At 34.3% G+C, this 12,500-nt stretch overlaps 1 protein-coding gene across 1 annotated transcript in view; it reads left to right on the forward strand.

The window, feature by feature from the left end:
- Window positions 1-12,478, forward strand: part of LOC137643838 (uncharacterized) — a 67,159-nt gene extending 54,681 nt beyond the window's left edge. Inside the window, exon 8 of the mRNA XM_068376561.1 lies at window positions 8,019-12,478. Coding sequence (XP_068232662.1) covers window positions 8,019-11,653 — 3,635 coding nt within the window. The 3' untranslated portion in view covers window positions 11,654-12,478. The remainder of the gene's footprint in view (window positions 1-8,018) is intronic.
- Window positions 12,479-12,500: the final 22 nt, after the last annotated feature.

Genomic DNA, 12,500 nt, shown 5'->3' on the forward strand with positions numbered 1-12,500 from the left:
GCCAGAGCCTGACAGGTGAATGTGGATCTGTCTTCTTAGGCCGGCCCGGCGTCTCGCTAGTGAATGGGCTGAATCTTCGTTCAAATTGGTTTACCTGGGGTCAGTTTCCGACAGGTGAGTCTTGTTGAGCTGAGGTACTACATTGTGAGTTTTGGCCAGGGCTTTATGTTTTTGTAAAGGGTGAGGTGGATGCAGGATTTTGTAAAAATTACAGAGAGCACTTTTGCAACTCTAATGGAACGTATCTGTTATTAATTCTACTTATTCTAGCATAAAAAGATTAATAATCTAAAAGAGTAGTTAGCAAAGGATTATTGCGTTGTCTATAACATCCCAAAATTAATCAGACCTGAATTGGTACTGCGAGATTAAAGATTCTTATAAGTCAGCAAAACTCAAATTATATTCAGACAAGTGTAATAATTTATCTCAAAACACACAGTTTAAGGAAAGAACCAACGTACCCAGTGTATGGTGTTTTTTCTCGCGTTCCTACGCCGTGATGTTCCGAAAACATGGCGTATTTGTCAATAACTTTAACACAGTCCACCCGTGTCACGCTAGAAGAAAACGTAGTGCGAAAGCGAAAATATCATGAGTAACTACTTTATTAACTGTAGTGAGAGCCACATAAAATAGGAAAACGGAGTGAAGAAAAAATTTTTCACACACACATACATATATATATATATATATATATATATATATATATATATATATATATATATATATATATATATATATATATTGTGAAGAAATTTGTTTTTGTTATTTAATTGTTGATTGGGAACTTGTTGTTCAGGGAAAGTCTCCTTACGTCATGTACGCAAAGATAAGCAGGGGAGGAAAAGGAGCCCTGTCTCTCAAGGCACAAACACCCTACCCTGTTAATAACTTTGGTGCTGCAGTTCACGAACCTTCACTCTGATAATAAGGTCTTCTCTGCCCAGAGACCTAAAATCTCCACACGTGACTAAGTAATTAATTGTTAGTCTACCTTAGCCTTGTCAATCTAAGATCATCTACACTCTTAGGCTCTGTTTCGGCTCTGTCCCAAGGACCCCAGTGAGAAGCTGGACAGGTATTTACGTTAACATAGACAAAGGCAATGAAGGGAGCAGTGATGTATTGTTGTAAAGTAAAAGTTAAAGATAAGGATCTTTACCTTCGAAGCATAGGGATTCAGTACTATGTCACTTGTTAACACAATATTGCTCTTAAAATATTAGATTTACCCCTTTCAATAGATCTGGTATACTGTCCCGAGATTAAATATTAATGTTAGGCATTATCAGTCAAAAGGGGAGTAGTAATACGAAAGGATAATTAACCTAAAATTGTTACTTTATTACAAAAAAAAAATGCATTATTAAACCGACATCTTAACATAAAGCAAAAGAGGTTAAAACAAGCAAAAATGAAATAAAAGAAATGCAAATTGAAAGGCAATCAACATACGCGTGACTCGAGGTCTCTTACAATGATTAAGGATTGAAATGGGGTTGGACACGCTGACTTATGACCCAAAACTGTACTAGTCTCTAAAGGAAAAGTTAGACAAAATTTGTTCACAAAATCTCACGAACTCAACCTGAAATATGTAAAATAGCCAGTTAAACTAAATCAAGTTGAAATGAAAATCTAACCTAATCTAAAAATGAGGGGAAACTGTGGCCACGTACTACCTGTAGCCTACTACTTACTTGAACGACAGCCTTTGTCCTTAACGGCTGTTACAGCTTGTTGCTTGTGAATTACCATTGACGAATAGTTGCACGCTTTACTGGCCCACCCCTGGAAGTCTCGCTTTCGGTTGATAGAGTTTCCCAGGCTTGTATTCCCTATCTCCAGCCGACAGTTCCTAAGCATTCCTTTCCTGTTTGGTGGGAGTCGAGTTAGGGGATGAGCCAGAGGTACACAGGTTGACTGACCAGGTCGGTCAGCCAGTTACGACCATGGCTCTTTCACGCAAGAGCAGCGAAAGCGGCGACCCTTAGATCGCTTGTGTTAACCTCAGTTCAGCTTCCAAACAAGTTACGGTCATGGTGGGTAGAATCAAGGCCAATAGAATTTTACAGGTCAACCCACGCGCAGCTTTCGCTCAGATAGCCGTTATTAATGTGACGTCACTAGGTTTAACAACTGAGACACGTGTCCTCTCTCTCTCGCTTTCTCTCCTCTGTCTCTCTCTGACTGCTTATCCATAATCTCATTTAATTATACTGTTATTATTATTATTATTATTATTATTATTATTATTATTATTATTATTATTATTATTATTATTATACTTTTGATATCAATAATATAATAATAATAATAATAATAATAATGATAATAATAATAATAAGTCACCAGCAACAACAACAACAATAATAATAATAATATCAGGAGTGTTACAATAATAATAATAATAATAATAATAATGATAATAATAATAATAAATAATAATAATAATAATAATAATAATAATAATAATAATAATAATAATAATAATAATAATAATGATATTGCTATGCTTACTATCATTCTTTTACTCTTGATACTATTATTACTATTATTATAATTATACTCCTTATATTATTATCATTATTATTATTATTATTATTATTATTATTATTATTATTATTATTATTATTATTATTATTATTATTATTATTATTATTATTATTATTACCGTTATCATATATGATGAAGGCGATTTATATTTATACAATGGTGACCTCTCAATAATCATATCTGGAGATTTAAGAAAAAAATATGCTAAGGTGCAAAATTGACCAGACGACAAAAATTTGTGATCTAATTTATTTCATAATATTGCATATTACACACAACTGTATATTACATGCTTTAATCTATTAATGCTTATTTATACAATTAATTTTCTTTTTTACACTTAACAAAATTTATAATTATTTTTTTTCTTGCTAGTTTGGTTTTTACTTATGCACTTGTGCTTTATTATTTTCTTCTTCTATATGTACATTTTGATTATTTTTTTTTATACATTTTCTCTGAATTTCTTTCAACACAGATGGTATTTTTTCTATGCATGCTGCATTACCTGAAAATTTAAGGTAATTCTGCATATTAGTAAGTGAACTGTAGTAGAAACGAGAGAGAGAGAGAGAGAGAGAGAGAGAGAGAGAGAGAGAGAGAGAGAGAGAGAGAGAGAGAGAGAATAAACTGTAAAAAACATATTGACACTATTTAATTTAATACGACAATATTCAGAATAAATCTTACCTGTAATTGATGGTAAATGTAGAGTTGGAACTGCTCCAGGTTTGAATTCTAAGCATCTTGGAGGAATCACTTTCCCAAGTAGTTCATATTTTAGATTTCTTTTAAAAGCAGATTTTTTCGAAATGCTTGCTGCATATCCGCTGTGTCATGGGGTTAAAATTACCTTTCCTCCCGCACAGCTGAATTCATTTGTCTTGTGTTTCTTTATCCTTCGGAAACCGATAATAGTTATAAACGGATTTTCCTATCGAATAATTTGTACAGTCACGTACTGCGCAACTAGGCATCCTGACAAGTTGGTGCGAGTTAAAATTCTGTAAGCCTTGGGACCAATATGACCTTGAGATAGAGCAAGGCCGTGAGACAGATTGAGTCAGAGAGAGATGGATGTCTGACCTTCTGAGCCGCTCATTACAGACTGACCATAGGTTCAGCCTAGGACCTCTTTTGAACCTATTGACGTCATGGATGCGCATACGACAAAAATTTCAAGCGCCCATGGGTTGACCTGTTAAAATTCTATTGGCCTTGGGTAGAATAACGCAGTTGAGGTGCCATATTGGGACTTTAGGACAGCGCAATGAAACGTTGTAAGGAGTGAGAAGGAGGCAGGATTTTGTGCAAAATACGAAGAGAAATCTTGCAGATCTAAGGGAATGTACATGCATAATAATCCTACCTATTCTGGCTTACTAAAATTTAATCATTCAAATGAGCAATTAGCAATGGGCTGGTGCGATGGGCATACATCTTAAAATTAACAGACCTGAATTGACCTGAATTGGTACTGAGAGATAAACTAAGCTGCTTATAAGTCTGCAGTATTAAAATTATATTAAAAACCAGTGTAATAATTTATCTCGACACACGTAGTTTAAGGAAAGAGCCTTCGTACGCCGGCGTAAGGCTTTTGTTTTACGTTTCTACGCTGTGACATCATGAACATGGCATACGCCATTGTCAACGAGTTCAGTTAATTTAGAGCAGTTTTCCCAACATTTTTGGTAAAGAAAACTTAGTTTGGGAGAGGACGTTTAAGGGATGACTATAATATTGGGTTCGAGACCATACTACAAAAAGGAAGAAGAGTGAAGAGAAATTCTTCATATATATATATATATATATATATATATATATATATATATATATATATATATATATATATATATATATATATATGTGTGTGTGTGTGTGTGTGTGTATTGACAATCTATCGCTGAGGCATGCGATGTATCTATTTGTCACTATGCTGGAGGAAGGATCAGAAAAATGAAATTTTTGGACTAGCGCTTTCGTATTTTCATACTTCTTCAGGTCCAATTGATACAGAAAGTTATGAACAGAATCAAAGTCAATAACATAAAAATTAGTACACAACTACTTTAAAAATTACAGCTGGTTTAAAAATCAGTGAATTTAAAAAATTACAGATAGTTTAAAAATGACAATTGTTTAGATACATTGTTTATAAGTAGTTCATGAAGTTTATATATTCCTGGGCTATTGTTGATCAATTCTACACGGTTTTTATTTATGATACATGATTCTATGATATTGCGTTTTGTTATGTCCTTACAATATGAAATTTCTTTTGCCCCTTTCCAATTAATGGCATGATTACAGTTATTCATATGTTGAAACAAAATACCTGTTCGGTTTCCTGTTCGAACATTATATCTGTGTTATTGTAGTCTTGTTTCGAGGTCTTTACCACTTTGTCCTACATATCTTTTATTGCATTGATTAAATGGGATTTCATAAACACATCCATTGCTTTGTGCAGGTGAATTTCTAATTAACATATCCTTTAAAGTACTAGAGTTAAAAATAACATTAACATTAAAAACTTTCATTAATCTACGAATTGTCAAGAAAACTTTTTATGAAACTGACTTTAAAACTGATTTTAATATGGAAAACCTTTTCATTTTACCCTTCCACAATAATTTCTTGACAATTCCTAGATTAATGAAAGTTTTTAATGTTAAATGTTATTTTCAACTCTATCGCATAGGCCCTCCAACAAATGCGACAGGTCGTTGCGACATAAAGCAGCAGAACAATCGCTAGACTTCCCACCATTTCTTGGATTATTTAACATCGCAGCAAGTCGCAGAGCGTAGTTACAGATGTGTGTCCCGAGCCTAAAGCTTGCATGACAAGATCAATATAGACTAGCAGTTGCCGTGGACTATCTATCTCTCATACCTAGAGGTTGAACAATATCATTTAACTGCAGAATAATTCAGGACAGCATAAGTGTTAGGAAACGGCCGATTCTGCTCTTATCAATAGAACATTACCCATTTTTCAGATATTGGGCAGTTATATGTAGATTAAATTTATTTATTTTATGTTATAGGTCCGTGAGAAAGGATTATTTTTAAATAATAAATTTTAATGATTTGTAAATCGAAGGTATTGTTGTAGTCAAGAACAAGAGTATCTGGTAGTTTCTCTAGAATGAACGAAGCTGCAGGTGTACTTAAAACATAAAAGAATCCTCTCAAACCTTCTCGAGTTTTAAAGATAACGTCCTTGTAAGGTATTTCAAGAAAACAGCTCAGATATTGAAGGAATTAAGACTGTTGATTTGGAATTTTTTTTTACAACCGTTGTAACGCTGTATACCAATTTAAATTTTTACAAAGCTTCTGATTTTCAAAGAAAAACTCGAAAATCTTAGAGGACCAGATATCAACAGGAACTGTTCCTGATTATCGTCTTCAGATTCAGGTTATGAGTGGAGGCATAGCCTTTGCAATGGAGCTGTTTCCCGTTTCAATTTTGAACTTCTTTCTGGAAACTCTTAGAATTTGTCCGAAATCTTTGAGGCATTAATCGCAGGCCTGTATTACTTTATGAATTTATGCAAATGATTATTAGTAGGTTAACTGTGAGTTTTCTATTGATCTTGTAATTATCATAAACATTGTCACTGATCTTGAAATATAGTGATTATCATATGTTTGCTGGCTATTGTTTTCTTTTGCTGTTACTGCTTTACTAGTTTCCATTATAGATTTAAGAAAAGGAATAAAAACACCAACTGACTAAAGAGATTTCATGTAACCTAACTGACTGCAACATTCTCATTTCTGTAAGATAAATCTCAGGTCCCTCACCAATCAAGCAGGGTAGTTTCTCACGTAACTCATGGTGGCAAATATAGTAAAGGTAATCCATTGAAAATTTCTGTTTTTGTATGGGTATTAAATAGAATTACCTGGGTACTGATGCCTTTGGAAGTACAGAGAGTTTTGTATTTAACTGAACTGTATCCATTAGCAGGAAAGCATCTAGTAAAGGATTGTGAACCATTTAGTGGAGGAGGTGTTTACAAAAGTTATAATAGCTTAGCATTTCTTTGTGCATTACCAAATTATGACAAAGATAAACAAAAATGACAAGCAATAAGGACCCCATTACTATGATGTCTGAATAGTGATGGAATCTCCTTTGGGCATCATATTTGCTTGTGTAATATTTGACTTTTGTAAAGTTTCTACATTAATGTAATGTTCACTTATAGATTCCGAGGAAGCGTCAAGCAGTGTACATAGATCATTGCCATGTAACCATTGGATGAATTTCTTTGTGTAACTTCTAAGAGGAATGTGGTTGAAGTATCACCAGTATGAAGAGTTAACTTGTATTTATGGTCAATAAACATTCACTTCATACAAAATGTTCATGGCGATATATTTCTTCTTGAATTCAAGGGATGTTTGTACATCTATCGGTCTGCAGTTAGGTTGGTTGTTATTTGGTTTTACAATAGTTGTTATTCATTTCACACCAATAATAAACATAATTTTTTAATATATAAATAAAAGGAGAGATTGCTAAAAAAAAAAAAAAAAAAAAAAAAAAAACATGATGGAATGTGGAAGGCAATTTATATTACAATAAAATTTGTACAATAGCCCTTATGGTAATATTACCTTTTGACATGAGCTCACTATACCTCCACCCCTGCACAGGTGAGGGCCTACTACTTCCCCACACCTTCTCACAGGAGAGAGCTAACTTTCAGACTTGCTACTCAAAGCATCACTAAGAGCTCGTTCATCTTTGTCCACTATCGGCAGCAGCCACTCCCGATCAGCTGAACCTGATGTGAACAGGTTCCACCTGACAACTGACAAGCGATTCATAAATTATCTAATCATTACCGGGCTCGTCGAAAATTCTATGTTAACTTGTAGTTTTCCTAAAGCAGGTTTTATGACTCGCTATAGTCCAAACATCCACCGGACTCTCAATTAATTTTTCTCATGAAACCTGGACGTAAACTCATAAACCTACATCAGTCAGTATTTAATGACATCTTATTGTCCAAGTTTCCTGTCCTTACCCTTAGTAACCTCCGACATGGATTTTTCTCTCTACCCCACTTCTAAGCCTCTCTCTCTCTGCTTCTATTTACTCTTCTGACTTTTTAGGTTACCTTACACTAGTTTTTGTAATAACTTACTGTGATATAAAAGCACTATCTTGCTATATCTTTTGTAAATATTTCCCCTTATATTTTATTGATTCCTGTTTAGTCTGTGGAGTGAAAGAAAAATAATAACCGTAATAATTTTAAGACGAATAAGTGATTAATGCCTAAAAGATAATAGGAATTTTGAATACAATCCTTATTCCCAAAGTTCTGTGGATATCAGATTCTCATCAGAATACCTGACATATTACCTACTTTGTATCATTCTTCAACCCTAATTTTAAGTAAAAGTTGATTGTACACTCTTCTTCTCTCATTCCAGATCTTAATGAACACTGCAAAAATGATCTTGGCCCTGCAATGCCCATGCTGACTGACCAGTTGAATAAGAGTTCTGAATTGCTTGACTTTCTTGAAATTCGGCTCATGTCCCTCTTTGAAATTTCTGGAAACATATCAGAGCTGATTGGGAGAAATCTTGTCAAGGAATTATTGCATATGGAGAAGCTGGTTAATAAAACAATGGAACTGACCCAAGTTTTGCAAAGATTCTATAAAATCTACAAAACCAAAAGCAACTGTCCTCTTCAACATATATCAAACCTTCTTGCAGAACTAAAGTCAAATTACCAGAGGCTATCAGTACTGGGAAGTCAATTGTCAGAGCAAAACACAGCACAGATTACTTTCCCCATCAACACTATAATGGGAATAATCAAAAATATTTCCGTGTATTTGCAGCCTATTATAAATATATATGTAGAAATTTTGGTTGAAGTTATTGTCTATGTCACACCTACGAAGGTATCTGCATCTCTGCTGCCTTCACTCTCAACAACAACATCAAGTATGTCATCATCGAAGGACACAAATACAGAGGTTACAATACCCCCAAGTATAAACACATTTACTCCAAATGTTTTTAGCATTACTAGAAATGTGTCATCAACAGAAACAAACAAAGAACATATAACTTCTGAGGAAAAACTTCCTACTGTCACAACAATGAACACAGTTACAAGACATTTTTCATCAGTCACACCAGTGACTAATACCAATAGGTCTAATATAAATGGCATAGCATCAGTATCAACACAGGATTTGAGTACCACGAGATCATTCATGGACATCAGTGAAAATCCAATGTCTACTCAAGTATCACAGTCACTGACACCTTCTGATGCAATAACTAATTCCCTCACACCAAATACAGCAAAAGCAAATCCGACATACACCACTTCTAGAATATTCAACTCAAGCATACAAAAAATCCCTACAAATGCAATCTCCACCAGTGGCAACTTCGGTGTGGCCAATACCAGTACAGTGATAACTCACAACAGTGTAAACACCAGCACACTCAACACTGGTATAACAACATCCCAAATGGTTATCACCGATAGTACCTTGACAAATAAGGACACAACAACAATGCCAAAGGAAAACAAAACAAGCAAATTTAACACTAATTCAACAACAGTGTCAACAGTAAAATATGTTCCATCTAGCACAGAAACAGCAGTGGAACCTGTCTTTAACATTACTCATACAACAAAATTAGACTCACCATCCACAGGTGAACCAACATCTGTAACAACTAATATCACGAGGGACACCAGCCATGTCCTTCCATTAAATGTAACCACAATAAACGTGACAGAGAAATCTCAGCCTGTTTCCCCATTGTACATAAGTAAAACAGAGATAGCATTTCTCTCAAACACAACAGCATCTTCAATAAGTTGGCGCTCGAGCACCATGCCTAGTACAAAACAGTTAACAGATAGTTTAATTGTCCACACAATGGATACTAATATTGAAAATACATTCTCTTCAGGTACTGTTGATTATGGTACCTCAGTAACTACACCCCTCAAGAATGTCGCAACTACTGTGGCTACAGTTAAAAGAACAACTCCATCTATTATCATTAGTGAAGCATATACAGAATCAAAACATTCCAGTTCTTTAACTCCTTTACACAACTATGATAGCACATTGTCAACAAAGAATCCAGACGAACTCAACAGTAAAGCATCAACTAATAGAAATTACACAAAAACTACTGAGATATTGTTAAATAACACTGATCTGTTACAATTAAATATCTCTTTAACTAGTAACACAAAAACCTCATTAGCACCATTAGACAAGACAACAAATTCTGTTTACAGCACATATAAAACATCAGCCAATACATTTCTGTCTACCACTCAAGATCCACTCATTGTAGACACATCAGTAAACAACTCTTTTGCACTTACAAACCAGTCAACTTCCATTGAAAACTCAACCTTCAAAAGCTCTGATACATCTATAAGTCAGTCACCATTTACAAAATCATCAGATTTATCAGATAAAACAGAAGATTCTAGCAGCATTTCTTATGAAACATCAACAAACACATTTTCGCATGCAGTAGAGTACTCTTCCACTGAACATACTGTATCTAATGGTACCGGGTTACTTGCTACAGAATCTTTAGTATCCAGCAACGTGATAATCAACAAAACATTTTCCCCAACAATGTTTTCATCTGCCAGAAAGCTTTCATCTACTACAGTTACCAATGCAGCAACAGGCAATGACACATCCCTTTCTATAACAGAGGCTCTTTTTAATAACAGCATAACAACTGAATCTTCCATAAGCACATCTGTTACTGAAACAGAAACATTATTTAAAACCCAAACTACATTTGAAAATACATCATCATCTCAGTCTATAACACCAGTTAACACAAACACATCTACAAACAGCATGCCGTATGTAACTCTGACAACTAATGAAAAGGAGAATGATACTATTTTTGAATCTACTGTAGTAACATTTTCTTCATTTACCACCAATAGAAATCTCGAAAACAGAACTGATTTGGTTACAAAAGAATTTTCCTTCTCGATGAATAAAAGTAGAAACAGTACACCTACTCTTACACAGGAATCCAAATCAGCCTCAGACAATTTCAGTACTAACAGAATTGACTTGTATACATCTACATCAAGCTTTAGTGACGTTACTACTTTAAAAAGTCAATCCTCTATAGCAACAGATACCCCTTCAGTTACAGACAACGCTACCAGGGGCTTCTCTGTATCAACAGGCATACCATTTACTAACATGTCAATTAAAGGTAACTTTTCGCTTCCAGCAACCAAAACCTCATTCAATGTTACTACAATTACTTCCTCGCCACAAAGATCAACGGACTTTGATACTTCATCGTCTAATATGGCCACATCTTCAACCAATAACAATTCTAACAACTCAACTTTAGTGTCAAAAACATGGTCAATGATATACAGTTCTAGTGAAATGAACACAACTCTCTCACCTACAACAATTTCAACAACCTTTGATAACCCATCATTTAGCATAGACTCAACAACATCTACATATAATTCTTCTGTTGACACCACAAGTAATAAACATGGAACAGAAACACAACTTACAAACAAAAGTCTTACATCTACAACAACTGGCTTATCCATTAGAAATACAACTGATCAAATTATCAGTTCTAAGTTAACACCTGTACAGACTATGAGTTCAAGTACTGTGGCAGCTCTTGCATCCTCGGTAAACAACAATGGCACAAATTCTCTTGTAGCTAATGTATCTGAAATAACAGGACTGTCTTCTAACAGTAGTAATCTGTCTTTTGATACATTAACGTCGGTTTCATCATCTTCGGATAACATAAATAATAATTCAGCCAGCTTATCCACACTTTCTCCTCCGTATAACAATACCAGCACAACTGCAATTGAAACTAATACAGCATCACATCAGGAAACAGCTAGTACATCTGTTGATAGCCAAAACTATAAGCCCTCCTCAACAAAGGCACCATCCAACACCCAGATTCTAATCATTTACATAATTAAAACTATCGTCATGTACATTAATGAAACAACTACAAACCCAACCATCACCACATCAAACGGGCAAGGATAAATCATCCCCATGCTGTTTTATAATCTAATTTCAATAGACACGATTCTAGTGCAAGATGAGTGTGATTGGAAGAGAAGAAAGTGTCATATCAGAAGCAATAGAAAGGAGAAAATAAAAATGAGAAAATTTCTGTTTCTTACATATTCCTGAATTTGAAGTATATGCACTTCAATAATCCTGTGACTACTGTACTTCAGTTGTTATGAAAAATGTTTTGTTACAGTGTTCATGTAAATTTTTAATAGTGGATGATCCATATATGATTCCCTAACAAACAAAAAAAAATAGATAAAAAGTACAAATGGTTAAACTCCTTAATAGACAACAAACCTTAACATGTTCTTGTTCCTTGTACTTGAAATATTTTGGCTCTTATTCTGTAACTTTCTTTTTTTTTTTTTTTGGCGTAAGACAAGATTGTAACACAAAGTAACGATCCTTAGACATACCAGGTGAAGTTCAGATTTTGAGAGCTAGTCACATAAGAGTTTGACTGGACAACCCCAAGGGTAAAAGACATAAGAAATGGAGTCTGATAATCAGACTCCATTTCTCAGAATCTGATGATTTAATTGGATAGGTAGGCCTTCATATCTCATGAGGACTGCTGACTTAATAACTAGATAGTAGAGGGACATTTGAAGACATCTAAATTTTGTTTGAATTATTCTTATCGCAAAGAATAGACCTACATGACGTTTGTCTTTAATTATACAGTGGAGAGATGTTTGTCATTTTAACCAGTTAAACTTCGACGAGCTATACTGGGTTAAAAGCTGACTTTAAGAGGTTTGTTCTGAACTTTTAAATATTTCTTTTTTTTAATTTTTAGGTCAATATTACTATG

The sequence above is a fragment of the Palaemon carinicauda genome, chromosome 1, assembly GCF_036898095.1.
Source record: "Palaemon carinicauda isolate YSFRI2023 chromosome 1, ASM3689809v2, whole genome shotgun sequence".
Lineage (NCBI taxonomy): Eukaryota > Metazoa > Arthropoda > Malacostraca > Decapoda > Palaemonidae > Palaemon > Palaemon carinicauda.